This window comes from Juglans regia, chromosome 13 (genome assembly GCF_001411555.2).
Source record: "Juglans regia cultivar Chandler chromosome 13, Walnut 2.0, whole genome shotgun sequence".
Lineage (NCBI taxonomy): Eukaryota > Viridiplantae > Streptophyta > Magnoliopsida > Fagales > Juglandaceae > Juglans > Juglans regia.
The window spans coordinates 15,690,574-15,716,849 of record NC_049913.1 but is presented as its reverse complement, the minus strand read 5'-3'; the positions used below and the strand labels follow the sequence as shown (position 1 = coordinate 15,716,849).

The 26,276-nt window shown below is 37.9% G+C and overlaps 1 protein-coding gene across 1 annotated transcript; it reads left to right on the top strand.

Annotated features, from left to right (window-relative positions):
* Positions 1 to 17,379: 17,379 nt before the first annotated feature.
* On the top strand, positions 17,380 to 25,483 carry LOC109013695. Its single transcript, XM_018995872.2, has 5 exons — positions 17,380 to 17,754; positions 21,925 to 23,879; positions 24,021 to 24,215; positions 24,301 to 24,392; positions 24,521 to 25,483. The coding sequence occupies exons 2-5, from the start codon at positions 23,106 to 23,108 to the stop codon at positions 25,242 to 25,244; spliced, it is 1,785 nt and encodes a 594-aa protein (XP_018851417.1). The 5' UTR covers positions 17,380 to 17,754; positions 21,925 to 23,105; the 3' UTR covers positions 25,245 to 25,483.
* Positions 25,484 to 26,276: the final 793 nt, after the last annotated feature.

Here is a 26,276-nt window from a genome sequence, read left to right as displayed (position 1 = left end):
AACTTTAATCAATCTCTTGATCCATGGTTGAAAGACATATGATCTTCAAACTAAAACCTCTAATGGTTTAAAAATGTGTGACGTGTCATAAAGAAGATCCAACCATCAAACTTAAAATCACATGGTTAAAACTCAATAAAACATGGATCTAACCCAAAAACATCAAATCTTAGGCCTAACCGAAATCCTCTTACATAGAAAAATTATATCTTTAAAACTAATACTAAATATATTTAAACTAATATCCTAACATGTAAATAAGAGGCTTAGGATCATTACATAAAAATATCAAAGCCTTTGGAATAAGATTAGACCACTAAATATTCCAACTTTCACAAAACAAAAATTTTTTTTTTCCACTTCCAGTTTTCAAGTTTATAGATCTAAGGAAATATATCATCAAAAGCTTTATCCATACAACAAAACCTCAATGAACATTAATAAACACAGGCTAACAACACTCCATAAAATTTTCGGACCAAGATTTGTCGATTAGTTTGGTCCAAAATTTCAAACATAACATACTTTCCAGTTTCACGTCCAGAATGATCTTTTCATGGTTAAAAATATTTTTAACCAACTAATGAGCATGGAATGAGACTAATAAGATATCCATGGAAATTACACTCAAAGATGAACAAATTTTATGAAGGAGCCATCGTGCGAAAATACTTACAAAAGGTCGAAAATTTTCACGCAAAAAGACCCAAGAATCTGCCCTAGATAGCTCTTTTGCATTTCTCTCTAAGAAATGGGAGAAGAAGTGATAAAATGGAGTGAAATGTTCCTTGAATGACTTTAGACTCCTGGAAGGGGAAGTTATGGGCTTGAATGACCCTTGATTGGTGTTGGCTATGTGACATAAAGTGGAGAATAGTGAGGGGTAAGGACTGGCTGCAGCAGTTGTGAGAGATGGAGGTTGATGGAGTGGATTTCTCCTTCACATCAATGCACTATTGGATGCAGCCAATATAGTGGATGGTCTGTCATGTGGGAGAGGAAACTTCTTCAAGAAGTTTTGCCAAGGTGGCCGAATTCGTGGGCCTTGGTGAGCCCCAACCAAGAAGGTTTCAATTTAGGGTTTAAAGAAAGTTTGGTTCGCCCAAAACTAATTTTTCTTGGCCCAATCAAATTTCCAAGATTTAAAATGTTGGATAATGATATCATAAAAATGATTTGATTAATTAATAGCATGTGGAAGTGATTTAATCAAGTGATTAAACACAATACTAGAAATCGGGTTAGAAAGGGTTTGGAGACCAACTTTAGGGTTTGAGAAACCGTTTAGGGTTTCGGTTTCAACCAAGCTTTTGGAGTTTCAGTTGGATTCCAACAATTTAAGATTTCGCTAGGATTGAAACCCTATTTGGTCTGGCACAATTTGGTTTGATGAAACAAAATTTTGTTTAGGTGATATGATCTCACACCTTGATTTCCTTCATAAATCTATCTATTGGTTACTCATGGTACTAAGTGTCTAATACCATTCATTATGTATGGCTAAGATCTTACCAAATGTCTAAATAAAACTTCTCTAACCTAATTTAGACATTCTACACTGTGATTTTGAAAATACTGCACTGGATGCGCTTATTGAGGTTACTATTCATTCTGAAGAAATGCTTAATAAACTTAGTACTGAAAAATCCTAAATATTCATATTAACCTATAGTGAAAATCGTTTACCAAAATTCAACCTCGAAGTGCACCTAAAAACAATTTCACAATTTCGAACAAGCATTTCACAATTTCGAACATGCGTTTCGTTCGGAATTATGAAAATGAGCTATTGCACCATAAAATCCTAAATAATCAACTGAGTCTAATGGAGTGGACCAAAACACATTCTGACACTTCTAACTATCTCAAATAATTAAACTCATATTTCTAGCATCATAGTGAGTGATAATATTGACTATGTTGACGACTAAAACCTGCGAGATTGGTCGATTCATAAAAACTTAGGGGTTTTCACGAGGTTTCTAAAGTCAATAGAAATTCCATCAGTGAATTCCACTAGTGAATTTCTAATAGGTTGTTACAGATTATCCCTCAATTTTAAACACTCCTAAAAGGACATAAAAGTTTCACTAGGACATTCCCTCCTCCTAGCCTTTGGGGTCGTGATAAAAACTTAAAAATACTATTTTTCTTTTAAAATATTTTCACAATTCCAATACATGTGACATGACAATGAAACTTAGAACTTTTATAAGACACATGCAAATGCCGAATGCTTCATCATGATCATATAACATTCAAACATACAATTTCAATACATTTCGCGTTACGACTTGAAAATATTAGAACATGCAAACATGTTCTTTTGTAAAAACTCTAAGGCATTGAATATCAATCAAGAAGCAATCATTCAACATTATCCATGTATTGACCAAAACATGTAAACTCAAGTATATCCAAGAATCATTATTAGCTCATGAAACTTAAAACACCAATGATTATACTTTATCCATAGTGTTGGCTGAAACCTCTTATTTTTTAAAATATGCATTCCAATCAATTTTCATGAATATAGAATCTTCTAATGTAGTGAGAAAAACCTTTAATAATGAATACTCATGGGTGGCCAAAACATTCTAATGGTCATAGATAAACATTTTCTTGAACTTAGTCCAATACAAGAATTCCATGAAGTAACAAATATTCAGATACAAAACAAGGGTTGTGCAATCCAAACCCTCAGGTGGCATCTTATTCCATTTTCATGACATGCATACATTCCAAAGGCCATTCCATTCATACATTAGATAATCATCCAATAATGAGATTATATCACATGGAAGAAACATTAATATCATAAACAATCACATAAAATTAAGCAACCAACAAGTTCACATGACTTATACACAAAATATCCAAGTATAAGTTAGAAGTGTACTTACAAAAATCCATAATATATATAGCTAGCAAGCTGAAAATACATATAGTACTTGTTAGGTTCATAATTCAAGAAAAAATCATAACCCGTGTGATTAAGTGTTGTGCTCTTGTCATCTTTTCCAAGAAAAAGACTCCAGACATTTGGACTATTCTTCCTTGAATTCAAAACTTAACAACAACAAAAATCCTAGCTCATAGAAACACTAGAGTTGTGGTCTTTAACCTAAAAAACACCATGCTTGTTGCTTCTATCTTCCTTGAAGAAAAACTATAATCTAATCACGTGCATAAAAATGTAGGTTCATATGGAGGAAAAAAAAAACCTTTCAAAACATGACCTAACTCTTTCTAGCTTAAATGTGTGTGTGTGTGAGCATGAGTTCTAGATGAACTCACTAAAACCGAAACTCCATCCCCCTTAAAACCGTGTGTGCATGTCTGTAGTAAGGGAAATGTTGGCTTCATTACCTTCTAGACTCTCCTCTTGGAAGTATCTTCAAGTTTTGCTTACCCTCCAAATTATGCTTGGATGAGAAGAAGGTATTGTGTAGAGTGTTTGGATGGTGAGAAAAATGATAGAAAGTTGGAGAGAAAGTGATGGTTGAATACTTCAAGAGCAATTCACAAATTGACTAAAAGTCCTAGAGTTTTCGGTTGCTCTCCCTTTTATAGACACAAAAACTTCCTAGACAAGCCAATGTTTATTGCATGGATGTCTTGTGGCATGTTACCCTAAGACCTCTTCCTCTAGCTCATCATTTGATTGTATTGAAAATTGTAACACCTTGTTTCTCAATAAAGACATTTTTAGAATTTTTGAGACGCCAGTGTGCTACTAAACTTGACTAAAAACTTTTCTTTTAATGATGCGCCATATGTGAAAAATTCCATAAATAAAACAAATTTTATTAAATACTTAAAATCCAAAATAGAGTCTGCGGAAGCACTTATTTTAAAAAAATACTAAAATCTTATGTGTTTATCAGAATAATTTATTTAAACCTTAAATCATAAACTGAACATGACATAAACTATCTAAGCCTCTGCCTCGCTTCCCTGGATCAAGTTCTGTTCTGCAGTCTCCTCCTCATAAATGTCATCAACTAGAATTATTTAAAACATAAAATATACAAAAATGAGTCGAATATTCAATAAACAACACATCATACAATAAATATAATAAACATAAGGTTTCTTGAAAAACGTTCATACTCGTAAATACATACGTAAATAACATGAACATGAACATGAACTTATATTTCACTTATCATAGGCCGATACTCACTGTTGACCCCATGAGTTAGGGTTAGTGAATCTAAGTAGATTCCGATTCCGCTCGTGGCCGCGGATTGTGGAATCCATATATAAGAAAGACATACTGGGTGCACTACCAATATGTACGACCTGGCAATTCAATATGTCCATGACATAGGTACCGTCTTCATATCATAACATAGGCCGTTACATATCTAAGCATTCATACTTCATCATAATCATACTTGCATACTTGTTATATCATATCATAGATTTCAAAAGAAATTGCATGCATACTTGTCATATCATATCATAGATTTCAACTGAAATCGCATTCTTTCATAAATTTCCATGATACATGTTTCCTTACATAAAATCATGATTTTTTATAAATAGTTTGATGTATAAATCTTCACATAAAATCATGCATGGTTTTTCATAAATATTTTAATGCATAACTCTCACATACAATCATGTCTTTTCATAAATTTTTTGATGCATAACTCCTTTCATAAAATCATGAATTTTCATAAATAATTTAATGCATATGCATTCACATAAAATCATGAATTTTTATAATTTTATCATGATTTAAGTACATAAAAATGGGCTTCCAATGGAGGGCATACATGTCTAATATTTTTATAAAAGACATGTCGTTTACCGTACATACGTGTAAGTGTATGATCATGCTATTTACCTTGTAGCGCTAATACACTATTTTCGACTCATAATCGGTCACCTATACAATAAGCGTGTAAATTCCGTAAATTTTCCAATCGAATATGTATTTAAATATTTAACCTTGAAATGTTAAAATTAACCTATTTTAATTTCTCAATATTTAAATTCATAACCCTAAAATACCATCACTTCCCAAATTTATCACAATATTCACTTAATTCCTCCGACTATTTAAGCTCTAACTTATTAATTATTGGAATTGAACTATAAAAAAATATAATACCAAGTTACATAATTTAAAACCGTAAATATTTTCTGTTAAACTACTTTTTAGACTAATTTAAAATGAACCAGAACCTACTAAAAATAACATGAGTTTTCGTGAGACTTAGGCCCAACCTAAAAGCAAACCCAACTAAAAATAAAAATTCAAAACTCTCATACTTTGCTTATAACTTAGAGGGCAAAGTTGTAATAAACTAACCCTAGGCTTCCCTACTATCTCTACATAAAATGAGCTTTACGTAAAACGTATATAACCTATTTTAATTGAAACACAACCTAGTTGTTTATTGTGGGTAGATGGCAGTAAAGACTTAGAGAGCAATGCACGAGCGGCGGTAGGTGGCTAGCGCAGTTGCTGTTCTAGGGCGACAAAGCGTGAAAATAGAGTGAGTGAGAGAGAGAGAGAGCTTTCGTCGTGAGAGAGGACGGGGACCAAGAGAGTTAGAGGGAGCCTTTAGTCGGCGACACAGAGGAGCAGCGGTAGCAGTTGGGAAAAGTGGGGTTGCACTCGAAGGGGTTGAACGTGGGAGGGGCACAATGGCTGAGAGGGCGTTTGGCTATGGGTGATCAGGTGGGGGATGATACTCTATTTTTTTGGTGCAAAAACAAGGGCCTGCCGTATGGGGTTGTCCGCAGCTTTCGGTGGACTAGGGCGGATTTGGGTGGTGCATTGTGGGTCTTGTTTGATGTTTTTGTGGTAGTTCACGATAGAGGGAGTGGCTTGGGCATGCGGGTTTGAGGGGAAGCGGTGGCAGCAATTGAGTGGAGGTTGTGAGCTATGAGGGAAGAGGGAAGAGGGAATGGTGGGTGGTTTTTGGCGTGCTTAGTGATCTGGTAGCGACTTGGAGGGGAAGGGGTGTTTTGAATGTGGAGGAGGCGATGTGATAGTTTGGGGACGTGAGGGGCTGGTTGCAGCTTGAGGTTTTGCGTGAAATCTAACCGTATGTAGATATATATATATATATATATATATTTATAGATGATAAAGAACCAAAAATAAACTCTAGGGAAAAAGACGTGTATCAATTAAAAAGTAGGGTAAGGCTTGCCCCCGCCCATGCAGGGGGTGGGAAATTGTTCCCCGGGCAGGGGAGGGGTATCCCGTCCGCTTGCTGGTGTGCTGGGGTGGACCCCCATTCGGCCCCCAACTAGGCCTTCGACCCAGCTCATTTTTCTGGGCCCTAAATGGTCCAGAATCTATTTTTGGGCCACTTTGGGCCCATAATCCGTTTTTGGGCCCATAATTTAACTAAAAAAATAGATATATTTAAAAATTGAAAAAAAAAATATATATATATATATATATATAGAACTATTAACTAAATACTAAATTTCAACTATTAACTAATTAAGTAATAATTATCACTAAGACACTAAGATATTACAAATTACAATTTACAATTATACAAATTAAGATTCTAAGAGAACTAATAAATTATTACAATATTACAAACTCCTCTAAAAATATTAAATATTACAAATTGTACTATTAACTATTGTAGCAACATTATACTTAATTGTAAATTAACAATTATAACTCATAACTTTTCAATTTGATCAATTTGGGGTGACGTTGTGGTGGTAAGTTCATTGAGTGGTGAGTTATGTCTACTGCTATGAGACTGAAAATCAAGATTATAAAAGTTAATAAGTTATAAAACTTGAAATATTAATAAGTTAAACATAAAAAAATTAGAATTATAAAGTTATAAAATTAAACAAAAATTAAAAAAAATTAAAATATTAAATATTAAAAGTACTAACTAAGATGAGATTGGGATTGAGCAATTGCAATTTGAGATGAAGAGGAGGTAAATGAGCATAGATCGATCATTAGGATTCGGCATATGTATATTGAGAATATAAAAGCTAAAAAACATACAATCAAAATAATTAGATACTAAATTATGATATAAAATTATAAATATAAAAAACATATAAGAGACGATGCAGGGATATGTGATACTCTCCCTTTGGAACGAAAAACCCCCCCTAGCTCATCCAAACCCCCAGATCTGTTGAAAGGGGGTGGGAGCTTCGGCTCCTCGCCCCCTCCCCCATGCCCTCTTCCTTTTCTCTGTCTATTTACCTTCTGTGTAGTATTTTTATTTTATTTTATATTTTTAGGCCGAATAAGGGAGGATCGCCGCTCGAGTCTTTCCGGCCACCACTTCTCTACACGCGCCCCACCAGTATGACGCCCAGCCTCCGATCTTCAAGACCTCCAAATCCGGCGTCTATCGGAGTGGCGCGTAGCCCGCATGCGCGGGACGAAATTCTGGACAATGTTGGCGCTTGGCCTTCACGCGCCACCAAGGAGCCCTCTCCCGACACCACGCTTGGCTGCTATGGAACCTTTGACTCCGGGTCTTCCAAGTCTGACCGTCGGCTTTCCTCCCAGCTTGAATAGTTTCTGCACGAAACAATGCCGACCATTGTGTATTGTTCATCCGTTTTGTATTTTTACAGAGCTCTTTCTCTGTTACGAGAGAGTTTGATTAGAAGTTAAGACAATGTCCGCCGCAAATGTATTTGTGTGTGGGGAAGCCCTAGAGCTATTGCGTTAGTTGGCTTATAATTGGATTTTCTGTGTATTGGAACTTCTTGTATTAATAAGTCACATTTGTAACTTCGGTTTATTAATGAAATGAGTATGTTTCATTCAAAAAAAAAAAAAACATATAAGAGACAAATTGTGCAAACCATGTCAATGGTGGGTCCAATACAAAATCATACTTCATCGGAGGTAGCCGCAGACGTCGTCCCATGTATCACTATAACAATTAAATTTGAAATGAAATTAATGAATACTAATTAAAAGAAAATAAATTAATTAATAAGAAATTTGAAAATGAAAATAAAATAAATACCATATCCGGGCTAATCACCACTCTCCTCCTCGACGTCGGATCACCACTCTCCACTCCAATACTAAAGAACATCCGAAACATGAATTGGAGTTCCCTTATTCCAATTCTGCGTGCAAATTAAAACCTACACAGTGGTAGGAGCTAATAAACTCCGAAATGAATCCAATATACGCCCTCCGGTGTTAAAGGCTGACTCTAAGGCTACGGTGCTAACAAAAATGGCCAAAAGACTGCGGGCTATCTCTCCAAGGATGGGATACTTCACAACATTCACCTTCCATTAACTTAATATATCGAAGCTTCGTGAAAATGGTAGAAGCTCCGCTTCTAAGTATCTGTCTATCTTTGACTGAGACTCTACAGAACTCCGGATGAAGGGGGTCTGCTCAAACCTCCCACCCCAATCCAACCTACATCTTTTCGTACTCTCGACTTCTTGAACCGGTGGGGGGTAGGTATAGGTGCCGCAATATTATCACCCTGCAGGACGGTAAACTCATCAAATAATCAACTAAAGGTTTCTTGAACCCTTGTTGCAATAAGCTCCACCCATGCTTGCCTGTACGTAAGACCCAATCCAAATACCATGCCATCCACCTTAAACCTCGGGTCAAGGACGACATCTACATATAACAAAATATTAGCCCTAGTAAAATCTCTCAAATACTTGTCGTACTTCGACCTCATAACAAATGCCATCTCCCTCAATCTAATGTGGCCACCCACGACCATGTCATCTAATTCTTCTTTTATCCTACATATTTGCTGACAGAATTGATGGGATGTAAGGTATAAAGTTCCAGATATCGTCATGGTGACCTCGTAAAAAAGACTAAAAAACTCTACAAAAATAGATACAAATTCCTAATCATCATCTATGGGTTTTCTCTATCTCCCGTGATTATCAAAATATTTAACATATTGAATGTCTTCATTACCCAATAATGCAAATGCCAACTTATAATCTTAGGCCGCCTCAAACATAAAAAATGTTGAGTTTCATCGTGTAGGCATATCAGTACAAACACCCTTCTTGGATGTTAGGCCCGCAGATCTCGAAGCAACATTGAATTTTTCCAACCTCGAAGGAGAAGATCTCACCCATCTCACAGCAGTCCTGACCCAAGCAATCGAGTCATGAATATCCCTCAAACTATCAGTAACAATAAGATTCAGAATATGTGTCGCACATCTCACATGCACACACTCACCACCCAAGATTGTCTTATTTGCCTCTCTAAGATTGGTCTTCAGATGTTCTAATGCGACGTCATTAGATGAGGCATTATCAGTTGTGACTGTAACAACTCGGGTCAACCCCCACTCCTTTATTGCGGCCTTTAAGGCCTTCCCAATTATTTCATCTTTATGGTCGGTGATTTGAAAAAATTTTATAATTTTCTTATGCAACGTCCAATTACAATTAACAAAATGCACAGTTAAAGACATATAATTAAAATTTTAGACTGATGTCCCAGTATCAATGGTAAGGTAAACAAATTGACCCGCCAATTCACCCATCAACTTCTCTTTTTTAGACCAAAAATATTTTTTTACATCGTTTACCACCTTGTGGTGAGAAAGAATATTAAATATTGGTTTCAAGTAGCGATAATACGCTTGGAACCCTTTCCCATCAACAACTTGAAAATGTAGCTCGTTCATGATGACCACACGAGCTAGGTGGCTTCTACACTCATTGGGATTATACTTAGTATACCCCCTCAAAGTTGCACCCTAAGTAGTCCCATCCGCCATTTTTTGAAGTCTAATTTCTAGCCTAAATTGGCTCTTCTCTTGTAATGATCTTAATATTGGACTTTTTTTACATTGTTCTTCTAAGTGCACCTTTAATTGTGAGGTGTCATGTTTCTTATAGTGGCATCCATAAATGTTTCCACAATTATTACACTTGGCTTGGGGGTTATTAGTGTCACCACGCTCTAGTTTAGTGAAATGAGCTCAAATTATGGAAGCAAGTTTCTTGCTGGACTTGGGGGCGGGGCAAGGTGTGCCGTAGGGGTAGGTGTTGGGCCAGGGATAGGGGTATGAGTAGAAGTAGGAGTAGGGGTAGGTGTAGGGGCAGGGGTAGGGGTACCATGGGCATGGAAATGAGAGTTCGCACTAGAATCTGCTAGAATATCCATGAACTCAAGCAAACAAGAAATCTGAAATTATAACAAACATAGCAACATGCTAAACAATTAACATCCAAGCATTAACATATATATTGGAAGATGGAAGATCAAACATCAAACATAAAAAAAAAAAAATGAAATACCCAAGTTAAAAACATCAAACAAAAAAAAAAAAAAAAAAAACCAAATGCCCAAATTAAAAACATCAGACATAAAAAAATTAAATACCCAAATTAAAAACATCAAACATAAAAAAATTAAATACCCATATTAAAAATATCAATTTTACATAAGATTCTGTAAGATTTGCAAACTTTAAAACAATTTTCACTATGGTTAATTTAGAGATAAGAGTTTTGGTGCTTTTACGGGCTTTAGGGGGAGTTCATTATGTTGCTTGGAGTGTTTCATAATCTCTTTTGGGGTAGTTGGTGGTTTTAGGTATTAGTTTGGTGGTTTTTTTTACCTCTTTGATTTGGTGGTTTTCTTGTATACTTGTATTCTTGGGTAGATTTCATCCTTTCAGCAAGGTTTTGCACGACTATATGCCCATGATCACACAAGGAAAAGTTAGCCATTAGCATGATTTTCCAATCATGGACTATTATCCACATTGCACATTACAAGTTACAACTACAATTCAAGAAACTATATCATTGGATTCTTAGTTCAAGAAACTATCAATGGTTTAAAAACATTTCTCCACATGCATAGGAACTTAAACAAACGCTTAACATGCTTTCAGGGTACATTAAAATTAAGACACTCACACACACACACACACACGTAATTAGAAGACATTTCATACAACTAATTAATTAAATTAAATACCTAAATTATTTTGAAATACCCTAAAATTAATTTAGGGTTCCATTCCAAAACCCTAAATTAATTTAGGGGTTTCAATCTTTGAAACCCCTAAATTATTTTAGGGTGAATCGAAACCCTAAATTATTTTAAGGTATTTCGAAAAAAATGAAAAAATAAACGGAGTCATGGACAGATTCACACACGACTACACAGTACACATTGCTCATCAATCATTCAAATCACATGCCCAATCAAGTCTCCACAGCACACAATTCACAAAATCCTATCCTCCATCTCCGATTAAACCTCATTCTTCCTCTAATCTCCATTCCATAAAATATAAATCACAAAAAATTAAAGTACATTTAGGGTTTCTTACCTTCGATGATGGAGATGAAGACGAAGTCACGGAAGGCTATGGCGATGGTGACGGCGACGGAGATGCAGAACGTAAGCAACCGAGCGGGGAGAGAGAGAGAGAGAGAGAGAGAGAGAGAGAGATAATTTCTGGGTAGGGTAATCTCGCCGAGGGGGATCTAAACAAATAACGAAACGACACCATTTTTCCATTGAAAAAACGGCGTCGTTTCGTTATTTGTAAGTTAAAAAAAAAAACTGCTTAGATTATTTATATATATAATTATATATATATAAATGGGGCGGGGAGGGGGTCGCCCTTATCCCGCCTCCACCTTGGGGGTCAGATGCGGGCGGGGCCACTCGCCCCCTGCATCTGACGAACTGGGGGCTTCGTCCCGTTAAACGGGGGCGAAGCAGAAGTGGGGCTGGGCAGCGAGGGCGGGGGCGGGGCCCCACTACCCACTCCTAGTAAGAAGGTAGACGTGTATGCGGAGGAAGCGGGCACGATGAAGCTGTGTATGCAGTGATAAACGGACATGTAACGTGATCTAAACCGTGTGTGAAGATAAGTCTACCATGGTGAGGAGTTTGGGTGGTGGACAGTTGCAGTTGTGGTTGAGGAAAGAGGCAGTTCATTGTTGGGGCTAGTGCTCTATGTGTGACGATTTGGTTCGGCAACCCTAGGTTCATGGGGAAGATAACGTCATGTATATAGAAGGAATTAAATTACGTTTGAAAACTTTAATGCAAAGGGCTCTAGAATTGTAATCCATATTGAAAGGGAATTCTATTGAGATGTGAGTTCTAATGGGAGTTTGAGGCATGCATGGTTGTAGTTTATAGAGGGAATCAATTAGGGGTTTTATTATGGAGAGGAATCTAGAATGCTAATAGTGTTTGGAATCTAACACTCAAGAGCTTGGAATTTATAAAAATAATGTAACATTAACTCTATATTCAAATAAATATAACTTATTCGATAAACTATTTTATGGACTTTAACTCATTTATTGAGTCTAAGAAAATTATCCATAATTTATCCCTAATAATATAGGATTGAGTCGTTATAGAAACACAGTAGGACCTTTTAGACAAGTGGTGCCTCCTTCCTCAAAACCGAAGCCTCTATTCCACTTTTCCCCTTCATTTCATGTATTGGTTCAATGAACCTCATGGCTAAAAGGTCTTTTATCAAGCTCAAATCTTCCTCAATCTCTTCTATGTGTACATGTGTGCCAAGTGGCATGTGAGGAGAGTGTGTGTGTGCATGGGCTGCCGAAACTCTCTTTTTTTCTCAAAGAAGATCTTCTTTCACCACACTTTTGGACAAGCATGTGATTGGTTCAATTTTGCACAAAAATCCTTGCCCTAGCCATCCATCTCAAGGTGTCTTACACAAGACTTTCTTCTAGACACCCTAGTCGTGTGGCCTCCTCTTCCCAAGCTTGATTTTGCCCTTTTCCAAAACAATTTTATACCTACTTTTTGCATGTATGACACATGGCAAAAATCAACTCTTCCTTTTCCATGGTTGCCGTGCATGGCCTCTTGGCCTTCACTAGGCTCCACTTTTCCATAACCTAATCTTTCTCTTCTAGAATCTTTTTCCCATAGTAACAAGTGTCACAAAACATCTTCCTACAAGCAAACCTCCATGCATGCGTGACACATGGCAAGAAAATAGATAATTCCCTATAGTAGGCATGTAAAACCAAACCCTAGATCCTTCTTACTTCTCTTTCCTTATTTCTATCTAGATTCATCAAGTCCTATTGGATGACAAGTGGCATGCTATAACTTGAGTTGGGCGTCAGCCCTAGATCCATTGGGCTACAAACCCTAATTTCTTATGAAGGCCGAAAGTCTCATGGGCTTATGAAAAAGGAAATAATTTACACAAAAAGCCTAGAAAGTCTTGGTCGTCACATGTTCTATTTTGGACTTTAGAGTTCTAAGCTTAAAGAGCCCACAAGAGAAAGAAGAGGAAAAAGTCCACAAAGGCCCATGTGGATTTTGGCCAACTAGGATGGAATTAGGGTTTTGAAGCCCAAAGTTTATTGTTAAGGTTGGTGGAGGCGCCACATGGCATAAGAGGAGCATTTTGTTCTTTTCTAGAAACTCGTTATTTGGAACCTAGGAAAGTAGCAACCATGACACTTGTTCAACATGCATAAGGTTCTAGAAGGAGTGAGTGGAAGAGACAAAGGATGAGGTAATCGGATTAGGGCTTACACGCCTACATTCAAGGACCCATTTCTATAGTTGACATTTGTCAAGCATGAAGAGGGACCTTTGGAGTTCCAAGAAGATCTTACTTAGGAAGAGAGAAAGACATGTTCTAGAAGAATTTTGGAAGAGCAAGAGAAAGAGGGGAGGCGACAACATTAGCATGGGGAAACTCACATTGGGAAGACCAAAGATCACTATGGGAAGATCTAGGATTTCGGCCAACATAAGGGACAAACACTCCACTTGCCACATGGCAACCATGCACACGAGTAGAATTCCAAGGAAGATTAGGTTTTTGTATTTTGACCTTTGAGCCACCAAGTGCATTGTTCCTAGACAAGTGAGGAAGGGCAAAATTGAAAGGTGAGGCAAGATAGGGTTTCGGTTTTTGAAGAGCCACACGCCACTTGTAAGAAGCAACCTTTGGTTTTCTAATGCAATCCTATCATGAGGGAAAGGGAAAAGTCTTTTGCCAAGTGTCAAGCATGCAATGGCTCTTGAATTCTTCAAGAGGGAGCAAAACCTCTATATAAGGGCATAGCCGAAAATCATGGAGTTCTTTTGCTCAAGTTCTCGACTTTCCTTCTAAGGAACTTTAGTCACCACTATTTTTCTCTCTAATTCTCACACTTTCTCAACAACCAAATGCCACCATTCTCTTCACTATTTCGAAAACCATCAAGAATACTCCACCTTTTTTACTAGAGGAAGAGCACAAGGAGATAAGGATTGTTTCACTTTTCTTGCTACACCATACACGATCAAAGAGAAAGAACACATACACACATGTTTCGGTTTAAGGTTTCTTTCATAGGAACACACACGTTCACTTTAGAAACTAGGGTTTTTCTTCAAGGAAAGAAAGAACCCTAAATATTCTACTTGTTTTAAGAACATGAACACGAAGTATAAAGTGAATGAAGGCCATGACCACTACTTGGAAGAGAGGCTAGAGTTTTATCCTTTGAAGATTTCAGATTCTAGGGTTTTTCCATGAGAAAGCGTTTTCGAAAATTTTAGACACTCACACTCACCCTTATTTCGAGATTAGGGTTTCTCTAAGTCATCTTCTAATATGTCTTAATATATATTTCAGATTTTGCTATTTTATACGTTGGATTTGTGTAAGTAAACTTTCAACTTACTTTTGATAACACTTGTATATATTTCGTGAACTATTGATTGTTTATCATTGCTTGAATCTTATTATCTTGTTATATGTATGCACGGTTTTGATGAAAGGATGAGATGTCATGTTTTCATTATGGTTTGTTAAAGTTTATTTCAAATATATCATGTTAAGATTTTGATTTTGACATGTATATGTGTTATGCATGCCTGTTTTGATATATGAATGTATAGAAGTATGAGTATATGTGTTGTGATGATGAAAATCCATGTTTGGAGGACTTGTATGAATCAACCAAGGCTATATATCAAGGGTATACAAATTTGTTTTGTGTATTGACAAGTATGATTCGACTATGTTTACATGTATTTGTCATGACTGCATGTTCTAATATTTTCAAGCCATATTGCGAGATGCATGTTGCTAATTGGGCTATATGTTTTGGATGATAAAGTGTAGCATCACATGTCCATGTCTCATGCATTTGAGTCTACGTTTTCTAAAGAAAAATGTCAAATCATGTTTTATCATGCCCCAAATACTAGGATGGGAAAGTGCACTCTAGAGTGTTTAAAGTCGAGTGGAGTCCCTTGGATCGACGGAATACAGTCGATAGGTCTCGAATTGTTCCTTATGGAAAAGATAGCGGAACGAGGTTGCTCCTAAAGTTGGTGGGTGTCATACGGTGAATGCAAAATAAACGAACATCCATAAAAGAATATGTTTATGTTATGATGTAGTCACCTCGATCAAGTGGATCGTTGGTTGATGCGGTAACTAGCGAGGAACACACAGTGCTTAGAGGAGCCGTGAGGTATCCAACCATGTGAATTATGAAATGAATAAGGCATTTGAGCTTCATGTTATGATACGATATGATATGCCATGATATATTATGAAATGACACGAAATATTGTGATATGATCACAATATGATATGTTATGAAATGATAAGAATGACATGATATGTTATGACAAGAACAAGGACACGAGCTCAAATGATATGAACATGTGTTAGGAGTCTAAAAAGATGAAAATTTGTTTTATGAAAAAATCTATGTTGCGTATGTCAAATTTTTTATGTCAAGTATATGTTCATGCATTCATTATGGTTTTTTTTTTTTTAGTTGGGGAGGGGGGTTGAACCCAAGACCTCCATTTTGGAGGTTTGGGTGTATGTCATTTGGCCATATGCCTTTGGCCATTCATTATGGTTTACTTTTATATGCTTATGATATCTTCTGTATGTTGACTGTTTACTTGTTGAGATTTCTTAAAATCTTATCGTGGTAGTTTTCACTACCATTTCTCAGAATGGTAGAAGTTGTTACAGGTACCCTAGACACTGTAGAACCATGAACCTAGATGAGATTGATACTACGCTTACCAACCCATCGAAGAACTTGAGATTTTGGTGGAATATAGACCAAGTATCCAGTTTCCTTAAGTGAGCTAGTGATACTACTGTTGAGGCAAAAGAGATAGCAAATGACTTAGGACTTTTGGCACCCAAGCCTCAGAAGTTACATGGAGTCTTTTTATGTTTGACTCAAGATGGAGCGGTAGTATTGGGGAAACTGAGAACCTAAAATGCCTTGTGTAGAAAAAGACATGACCTAAGGTTTTTGTGAAAACAGTTTTTGATGGTCCCGTGTTTTAGGAGTATTTTGAAAACGATTATCTGTTTTGGGAGTACTATTATTAAATTTAAACTTTTGGAATGCTTACATTCGGCACCATGACCATTACATTACCACCGGCCCTATGTGGTTAAAAGAATTTTTTCACTGCGAATTACTGCATACTGCTAGATTTATAGGTGCATTACATCTTATTTGTCTTGTATGAAGGGTATGTAGTTTTGAGTTACATGTCCCGACATTTCAGTCACCGTCCAATCCCAAGTGGGGGCTGGGTGCATCACATATTGTTGGGTTGTAAAATTGATATTTCTTAATATGCTTATGTTTTTATTGTTGTAATTATAATTTTAGACCTATTGTCATATTTGCTATTATTGAGTTTGTAATATTGGTTTTATTATAGGTTAAAATCTGAAAATATTGATATTTTTTGTTAGTAGGTAATCTTATTGTTTTTTAGATATTATGGTACTAATACATATAGACGACCTTAACTAATAAATATAGATTTTAACTTTTTATCTAAAATTATGTTAATAAGATCAAATGAGTTATGTGGGTTATTTCATCTTATTTATATAAAATGGGTTGAAATGAGTCGTGTTATATTAACCAATTTATAATTAATTATTAAATAGGTTAAAACGAATGAAACAACACGACCCATAACAGGCTGTGTTAAGGTTTAAAGGTCTAACCCATTTATCTTAACAAGTCAGATTTTGGTAGAATTATATAGTCGAATGTCTATAATTTGACACAATATGAACATGACTTGTAAACAAAAACTGTCACCCTAGTAATTTGTGCTTATAAAAGACTAACTTTTCAGTTGGGTCATGCTAATCACATGCAAAAATTTCTAAATTTTGAACTTTTTTGGGTCAAAATTTATTTCCGTGTGAAGTTACAAGTGCCCATAATTCATGCATAAGAGGCTTCTAATTATGCCACAACTAATCCAACAGCCATGGTGTGCGATATACAGACATTTAAATAAAATTATTCGTTTCTAAAAATGAAAAACTCATTTTCCTCCAAATCTCAACATCCGCTCTGTAGAAGAAAGCCACGGCTGAATCTCTCCTCCATCAAGCCCATTTAATTTCTAAAATTGACCATAGTAGGTCCAAATATTTCTTTTTTAAATCTTACTCCCCAATCTAGGACCAACCCAAAAGAAACGAAATCCAGGCCAATTTTTACTTGGACCCAGTCCATAAACAAACCCTCTTAACCTGGGCGATTGCAATTCGGGCAGCGAGTCTGAGAGCGGCTTCGGGTAGAGCAGAGAAGAGCTATGGCGGCTAACTGTGCGAGAAGAACCCTACTAATCTCTTCAGCTTCTGCCAAAGCCCTGCTAAGCCGTACTTCATCTTCTTCATCACCTTTGGCTGCGAAAGCTTCCAAGTTGACTGGAGGACTCGCTGTTCAGAAGCGCGTCTTATCCAGGTGTCGCTTTTGCCATTTTTTGTACCCATTTGATAGCTCCCTAGAAAGTGAAATGTATAATGCAATTCGTTTGGTTTCTGTGAAAATGATGGAAAGAGTGGATTTTTTGTTCTTATTTCGTTTCTTTATTTGAAAATTGACTAAGAAACCCGGCCAAGTTTTAAGCTTGCTGTAATGTAGCGGGCAATAAATGTTTGACAACTGATATTTCAGTTTCGTTATTATACTTCCTCGTCTTAGCTACCAATCGGCCCATTAAGGTTTGGATGTTGAAGTAAGTTGAGTTGAGTTGAGTTTGTTGAGTTGAGTTGATTTGATAAAATATTATTAGAATATTATTATTTATTATTATTATTATTTTAAGATTTAAAAATATTGAATTGTTTATTATATTTTACATTGAGATTTGAAAAAATTATAATGATGAGTTGAGATGAGATCAACTTCCAAACGAAGCCTAAGGTTTTTGCGGGACTCTGCCCACCACCCCCCAAAAGAGTTTTCTTCTGGGTTTGTAGTGGTTCTCCTGGGGTTACTCTTGTCACGATTTTCCTGATATTTCCATTTGAAATCTCCACCAATCTCTCGCATCCAAAGGTTCCCCATCCAAAGTCTCTTTTTGTGGTATATTATTTGATTCTGTTTAGGAATCCTAACTTTGCTAGTATTTAATTAGATAACCATGGACATGGAACTTGCTAATATACTTTGGCTGCCTCTTTATGATCTTGAATATGTTATATTGTAAGCCTTAGAAGAAGTTTAATGTTGCCGTTTAGGCTTCCTGTGGAGTTGACTGGTGTGCAGCAGTCTTTGATGCCGTTGCACAGCGTTACTGCTTCTGCCTTGTTCACTTCGTTGCTGTCTTTGCACAATCACAATTGGGGGTGTCTATCGGAAGGTATAGAGGGTCGAGAATTTTCTATATATTTTATTTTTGTGCTCTCAAATGTCTTTCATCTGTTTTTACTCTGTTAATGGTTAGTTGCTTTATAGAAAATGGTCAACGAACTGGCTGCTGATTTGGTACCATGGAAATTGTATTTTACCAGGTTGATATGGATGATAATGGTTTTGATTACCAAAAAAAACGGAGGATGAGAGAGAATAGAGAGAAAACCCTAGGTTCCTATGAGAGAGAAGACAAGCCGCCACCGTGCAACCACCTAAGACCGGCGAGTGACACATCACCATTGGCACAGACAAGGTTGATGGGCCCCGGCGACCTCGCTGAGGGCTGTCTGGTGTAGGTCCTAGCGCCGGTGACCAAATTTTTTTTCGCAAGTTCATTCTTGGAGATGACGTCAACCACTGGCAAGTGACATCTTGCCACCGGCCCATACAAGGTTGACGGGCCCCGGCGAACTCGCTAAGAGCCGTTCGGCGTAGGTCCTGGCGCCGGCGACCTGTTTGTTTTAGCAAGTTTTCTCTCTATTTCTCGAAGACGACATCGACAACCGGCGAGTGACTTCTCACCACCGGCCTAGACAAGGTCGATGGGCTCCGGTGACTCCTATGAGGGCCATCCGACGTTGGTGCCCCTCCGATTTGGTGTCTTTTATATCCCTGAGATAACAACTGGGTTCTGATATGTTTTTCTGAATTTTTCACAACTGTCGTGCCCAGTATGGATTCTCCTATGAAGTTGGTCATAGAATCTTTACACAGGTGAAGGAGGGGAGCATGTTGGCCATCACTGAAAGGAGTCGAAGGGTGATTTTTAAGTTGGTTCTGGGTTCAACAACAGTACAGTGGTTGGCTAAGGCCATGGATGCGTGCACAAAGGATGAGAAACAAGATTTTTTCTCCACTGTCCAGGAAGGTAGTCGCAGTTTCATGGCGCATCACTGCTCGAATGCTCGAGGACGTTATATGGCGGTGGAGGAGTATGGTGGTGGTGGGAGGAGGAGGAATTTTATTTTCATTCCTGAGGAGGGGGCAGGGTTGGAGAAGGATGGGGGAGGTACTGCATGATTTTTCCTTCAGGAGTGACGGCTTGGAAGGACAAAGAGGTGTTGTTGGACATGGCGCTATCAGGGAGTCACGTCCAACTCAGTGGCAGGAGGGCTGTAGCAGACATGTAGGTTGTGTGGCAGAGAGGGAGAACTTGGAGGTGAATCATAAAGACCCAAGTACATCCTCGATGGTGAGTTAATCTTATGCGGCAGCTCTAAAGACGGGTCATGCTTCGGGGGTTCAGAGTGAGGGGGGTCTACAAATCACGCCGCACAACCAGCTTGTCGAGATGCACATTTCTTAAAGGAAATGGAAACCCAACTTGTCGAGTTGAAGATAGCTATAGCTTTCTTGTCTACGAAAATAAACTTGCCTTCAGCTGGAGGCAACAAGGTTGTAAGAAACAAGATAGGCCCAAATCCTTTAAACTATGAATAAAGGAAAATGAAAAATTGGATTCAGCCCTGTCCCTATAACTAGATCCAGGAGAGTATGGCAGGTCAAAAGGAAATGTGGGTTATTTGAAGCGGGGTCTACATCGGGTATCGGCGTAGAGACATCAGTAATGGAATCGCCTCATGTAACACAGGATAGACCGATAGTTGGTATTACACCTTTGGTCCCTGAAGAAACTATGGCTCTCTCGTCGGAGTTGAAGGAAAATTGTGTACTAACGAGGTCTAAAGGAGATGTAGGATCCGCTGTCACCCCAAAGGTGAAGGGACATGCTGTCACCCCAGAATCTCCAATGGGGATCTTGATACCATTGGAGAGAACTAATGGAGTTGCTGGAGAACCAATGGGTTTAGCGTTGGTGCCTTGTGTAGAGGAATGTCTAGAGTCGGGAGTGCGGTTGGATACTGCATCTAGGGATAATGTTGCTCCCCTGGTCTCTCTTCCTCCAATAGTGGATTGGATTCTGCCTAAAGTTAACGAGATTTAGTAGTTCGTGGGAATTTTATATGGAGGATGTGAAGACCAATTTAAAGAACTAATCATTGCGATTGAGGCAAGTCACGTGCTTGAAACGAAATCAGGTTTCAAGAAAAGCAGGGAGTTACAGCGTCTTTCTTGGGCAATCAAGTACGACGCTAAGAGTAGTAACTCAACTAGAGGGAAGTCTAAATTGAGGGCATTGTGAAGACGGGAAACAAGGGGTTAAGGTCGGGCTTGGTATATTTTGGGTTGTTTTTCACAGTTTTTTTGGGTCATCAGGGTCTTCTAATATGGGCAAGGTGTTTTCTTGTATACATTCAGTGTACTTGGTTACTCCTTTTTATATATATAATATTTTTACTTGTAAAAAAAAAAGGAGGATGTGTTTGACATGGATTTGCAGAGTGGACCTTTTGGATTTCTAACCTTTAGGCATGAAGTGTATGTCTTTTAGTTCACAAAGTTTGCTAGGAGTTGAGTTAGATGTTTCATGCTTAGTTTATTGTGGTTCAATCTGAAGATAACTGGATCTTATAGACATCACCTAAAAAGAGGATCTTTGTTTAATACAAGAGAACTGCTACATACACAAAGAGATTGCACAAAAGTGAACCCACAAACTGATGTGGTTTCATAGGATCCATTAAATCTACTTTACAATAAAAGTAACTTTACAATTTAATGTACCACATCAAACCATATTAGTTTGTGGGATTTTTACCTTTGTACAATCCCTTTATGTTTAAAGTATTTCCCTTAATACAAATGGAAATTTTTATTTTACCTTGTTGATATGCATGATGATTACAAAAAAAGGACGATGTGTTGGACATGACTGTTCTTCCATTGAGGGTGCCAGGGAGCACTGACATGAATCTGCAGAGTCTTTAGATGTCTAACGTTTACGTGCGAGTGTATGTCCATTTGTTCACTAAGTTGATAGGAGATGAGTTGGATCCTTCATGGTTAGGTTATAGTGGTTCAACCTGAAGATAACTGGATCTTATAGACATCACCTAAAAAGTGGACCCTTCTTTTATACAAGTGAAATATATTTTACTATGCATATATATTTTTTGGATTACAGCTGTAAATTAATCCTCAAACATTTTTCTTTTCCTCTTGTTCTTTATGTTTTCCATGATGGCATTATTCTTGGATTTCTGATTACCATTATAGATTTCTGCAGATAGTTTATATCAGAAATATTTGATGGGCCTAGAGCCATATGAAACAGTAATTTCTCCTTAATTGACCTACTTTTTGTTGTCCTGGCAGGTTTTGCAACGCCTCTATAACATGGCCAATGAGTTCCTGTTCTAAGTAACTAGCCAGATAAACGCTCGCACCGGATTTTATTTCAATCCATGTTTCTAATTGTGGTTGCACTAGATTCATCATCTTCAGAGCAAGATGGTTCTCTCTTTCTTTGTTTTTGTGGTCTTTTGTTTTATATTTTTTGAAGTGTGATGATGATGATGTTCACCTTCACCACCCACCCATCTGATTTAGAGTTCTGAAAAGAGATGGGTCTCTCCCGGTGAGAAACTCTGCGATTTGCCAAGTTTTGTGTTTATCATAATTGGTGAATTATTTCTAGAATGGTAAAGAAGAATAGTGAAAGCTCTTATAATCCACAAAGACTAGAATAGTAGCTTTTTGACCTCAAAGCAGTCTCCTTTTTGGAATGGATTTGGAACCTTAGCTTTCTTTTCTATCAATGAATGTAGGGTTTGATGTGTTGTAGATTTGTGCTTTCTGAATCTACATTTTCTCCATGCGATCAATGATCTTCTACGTCTCAAGTTTTGACTTGTGTATTTAACAAGGAAGAGGATAAATGCACAGTACTTTTCTCAATATTTTACATAACTTTGTTTTAAAATAAGGGATATTTTTGTAAAATACCTCACAAAAGTTGCATTGTCTCGGATGTGGTTTGTGTCCTTTTGCACTCGATTAATGGTCATTATTATTTTAGGACCAAAAAAAATATTTCCCTATAAAACGACGTAGGAAAGAGAAAATTTTGTTGGATGCTTATGCATTATTTAAATCGCAAGTAAAGCAGTCGAACGACCGGCAGATTGACGTCGGTTTGGCTCTAATTCGAAATGATCATGACGCGACGCACCAGCAAAATATGACCGTTGCCCAACGTTCCTGAAATCTATATTTCAAAAAAGTTGTACCTTTCTGGGAGCTACTTACCCGTAGCCAACGTCCAGAGTCCACTTCGTCCTGCCTAGGTGATGAAAACTCTGTAAAAGCTGAGAACCGCCGGGTCAATTCATGCCATAGATTCCGTTGCTCTAATTTTCTTCGGTTTTTCCTGAGTTCTGGGTTGGTGGGTGTCCTAGGTTGGTTCCGATTCTTTTCCTTGCAAATCGTAGTCGCTTTCCAGAGTCTAACTGGAGGTCGATCACTGTTTTGGGTCACTTTTTTGACTCTCGAAGGCCATGGCGACATTGGCACCGGGAATTCTGTTGAAGCTTCTCAATGGAATGAACACAGGCGTCAAACCGACCAACGAGTACCGGAGCTCGCTTCTGCAGGTGACAGACATCGTCCCGGCGGATCTCGACGAGAAGAGTCTTTGGCCGAAGCACGGGTTTTACATTAAAGTTTCCGACTCTTCTCACTCTATCTATGTCAGTCTTCCCTCTGAACATAATGATTTCGTTCTCAGCAATAAAATGCAGCTGGGGCAGTTCATCTATGTCGATAGATTGGAGCCAGGGTCTCCGGTTCCAGTTGTTAAAGGTGCGAAACCACTTCCTGGCAGACACCCGTTTGTGGGCACGCCGGAGCCGTTAATGGGTCTTAGAGAGAGAGGTGAGCCAAAGTCCAACTCAAAACTCTCAGCTCCCAGAAGGGGCTCTTGGGGAACGGGACCGGATGGCACCGACTGTGTGTCGTCCCCTATGGTTTGCAAGCCTATTAATTTAGACTTCGATCAGTGTACACCAGTGAAAGATCGTAATACCTCGGTGAAAGAGGGAAATGCTAATTTTCCGATGTCTCCGATGATAAGGGGGAAGGTGGGGAAGGATGGAAACTGTGTTAGATGTTCTTTTGGCGAAGGGCTATTGGCGAAGATGGTGGATGCAAAGGGAGAAAGCCCTGCTTTTCTTAGGAAAAGCTGTGTAGTCCCTTCTCCTTCGAAATTTCCAAGGAGCAGAAGCGTTTGCGAAAGAGATCCTAAGATCCCAATAAATCCCTTAAACTCAGCCGTAAGTATGACGTTCCTTTTCGCTGTTTGATGAACTTTTTCCAACTTTTCCAAAGAATTGCAGCCTTTTTTAACCATCATAACTCAAAATGTCTTTGTTGATATCACACCATTTGCTGAGAATGTATTTTTCTCTCTGCAGGAAAAGAAAACTTCAACTCCCGCTCCGCGCTCAAGGAGTGCTGCAAGAGTGGCAACTTCTCTCAATATGACGGGGGATGCCCAGAACTCCGGTTCAAAAATTACTCAATTACAGTCAGAGTCTGGTAATGCAGCTCCTGATATCAGCACAAGTCTCCCCATGAATTTGCCTGGAAAACTTGGCATGCTGGGCAAGGTGGATTTCCCAAGTCCTGTGTTCCTTATAGCTCTCAACTAATTTCTCTTTCTTTTCCTTAACTCACTTTTATGCTTTTTAATAGGAAGCAGTGCAGCATCGAGAAACAGCTCAGAAAATTGCCCTTCAAGCACTCAGGGATGCTTCAGCCACGGAGGCATTAGTTCGGTGTCTCAAGTATGTACCTTTTATAAGCTTGTTTTCTGTGATTTTGCGATGCTACTTTGACTTTATTCCTCCATATTGTGAACTCTCTGAGTTAATCAGACTCCTTCCAGCTAATATACTTGAGTGGTTTGCTGTAGGATGTTTTCAAACTTGAGTAAATCAGCTAAACCTGATGCTCCAGTGGCCTGTTTTGATCAGTTTCTAGAATTTCATCATCAAATTGTGCAAGCAGTGACTGACATGGTGTCCATTCAAGCAGCTACTTCAGCCTCTGAAATGGCTCAAAACCCAAATGCTAAAAAGAAAGATTGCCCAACTGGCGAAGAGTCCCCAATTTTACACGAAATCATACCCAACTCGTTGGACCAAAGCCGAAATTCAGAACTGACATTATCGAAAAGGAGAACAGCATTATACAAATCCATTGCAGCCTTTCCTGAAAGAGGTGAGCAGAGGACAAATCTGGGAAAACTCCTGAGATCAAATAGCAACCCGAAGACATGCTTCGAACGGAAAGGACCATCTACTCCACTTGGGAAGCTGCCACTTGAAGCTGCCTGTGAGAATGACGAAAACAAAAAACCTTCATGTTGTAGCCTAAACAATACAATCAAATTGGGAAGGCAGATTGAAACAGAAGCTGGAAACTGGTTTATGGACTTTTTGGAGAAGGCTTTGGAAACAGGCATGAAGAAAATGAAAGGTGCAGCAAATGGGGATGCTCGGAAGGTTCCTCAATCTCTTATACTTAAGGTTATTAACTGGGTGGAAGTAGAGCAGTGTGATAGCAGTAAGCGATCTGTTCATCCCAAAGCAACACAGCTAGCTCGGAAGTTGAGGATCAAGATGAAGAATCCTTGAGTGTCACTTAGGGTATGAGTAAAGTTCTGGCAGTGTTTGTGTTCCAACCATATGAAGATTCTGTTGCATTTGTTGAATCACATATGTGCATATATGCATGCATGGATGTACACGTAATAGGCTTTATTGCTTGAAGCATTTATTCATATATATTCTTTTATTTCCTTTTTGTAAACTACTTCACACCTTGCCTAATTTCCATTTTCATCGACCATATTGTTTGGATAAGCTTAAACCAACTCCCAATAGAAACATTTACTAATCGAGACAATTTGGAGATTGGAGAATCTTGTTTGATTGTGTCCGCCGATTCAAACCCACCAGTGTTGTTCCAAAAACGTTGCTAGAGCAATTCCAAATAACAGCGCGAATATTTGAAATCTGAATATTTCCAAAATAAAGAAAAGACACAGAAGAGTTCTAGGTAGGAGAATTTAGTAGCTTTTTTATCTCTTAATTCGACTTCATAAAGATTGCTGCAATTATATTCCGAAGGAGAGAACAGGTTCGAACTTGGAAAGCTAAAGAGTTTATTTTTGTGGCCAATGGAAATGGTGCCTTCTGAGTAAGGAGAGAGTATACGGGTATACGTGTCTCGGCTGTGAATATTCGATACGCGATGCCATTCCTATCCACCTTCGCCACTTTAAAGCAAAATAGCGGATGCGACGTGAGCTGGTGCTCTTTGCAAGAAAGAAACTTGCTAATGACACGGAACAATATGCAAAACATTTGAAACTTATTGCCATGGTCGCATTTGTTCGTCTGCTTTACCAAATACTATTAAATTTTGTAAAGTCCAATGTTATATCTCTCCTATTTAATAGATTAGGATCCGTTATAATTTTATAGTTTTGATAAATATAAATATGGTCTGGACAATATTAAACTCTTCGCAAATAGCGTGTGGATATCAGCATATCTAAAGTTAAAATATAATTTTAGAATGTAAAATTCCTTTTAAAAAAATAGTAAGATTTATTATTAAAAAATAATTTTTTTAACGTGAGTTGTAGATATATTCACATTTTT

Coding starts and splice junctions, on each gene's coding strand:
- LOC109013695 (XM_018995872.2), top strand. CDS start 23,106: ATGGCGACATTGGCACCGGGAATTCTGTTGAAGCTTCTCAATGGAATG. Junction 23,880..24,020: donor TAAATCCCTTAAACTCAGCC/GTAAGTATGACG, acceptor TTCTCTCTGCAG/GAAAAGAAAACTTCAACTCC. Junction 24,216..24,300: donor AACTTGGCATGCTGGGCAAG/GTGGATTTCCCA, acceptor GCTTTTTAATAG/GAAGCAGTGCAGCATCGAGA.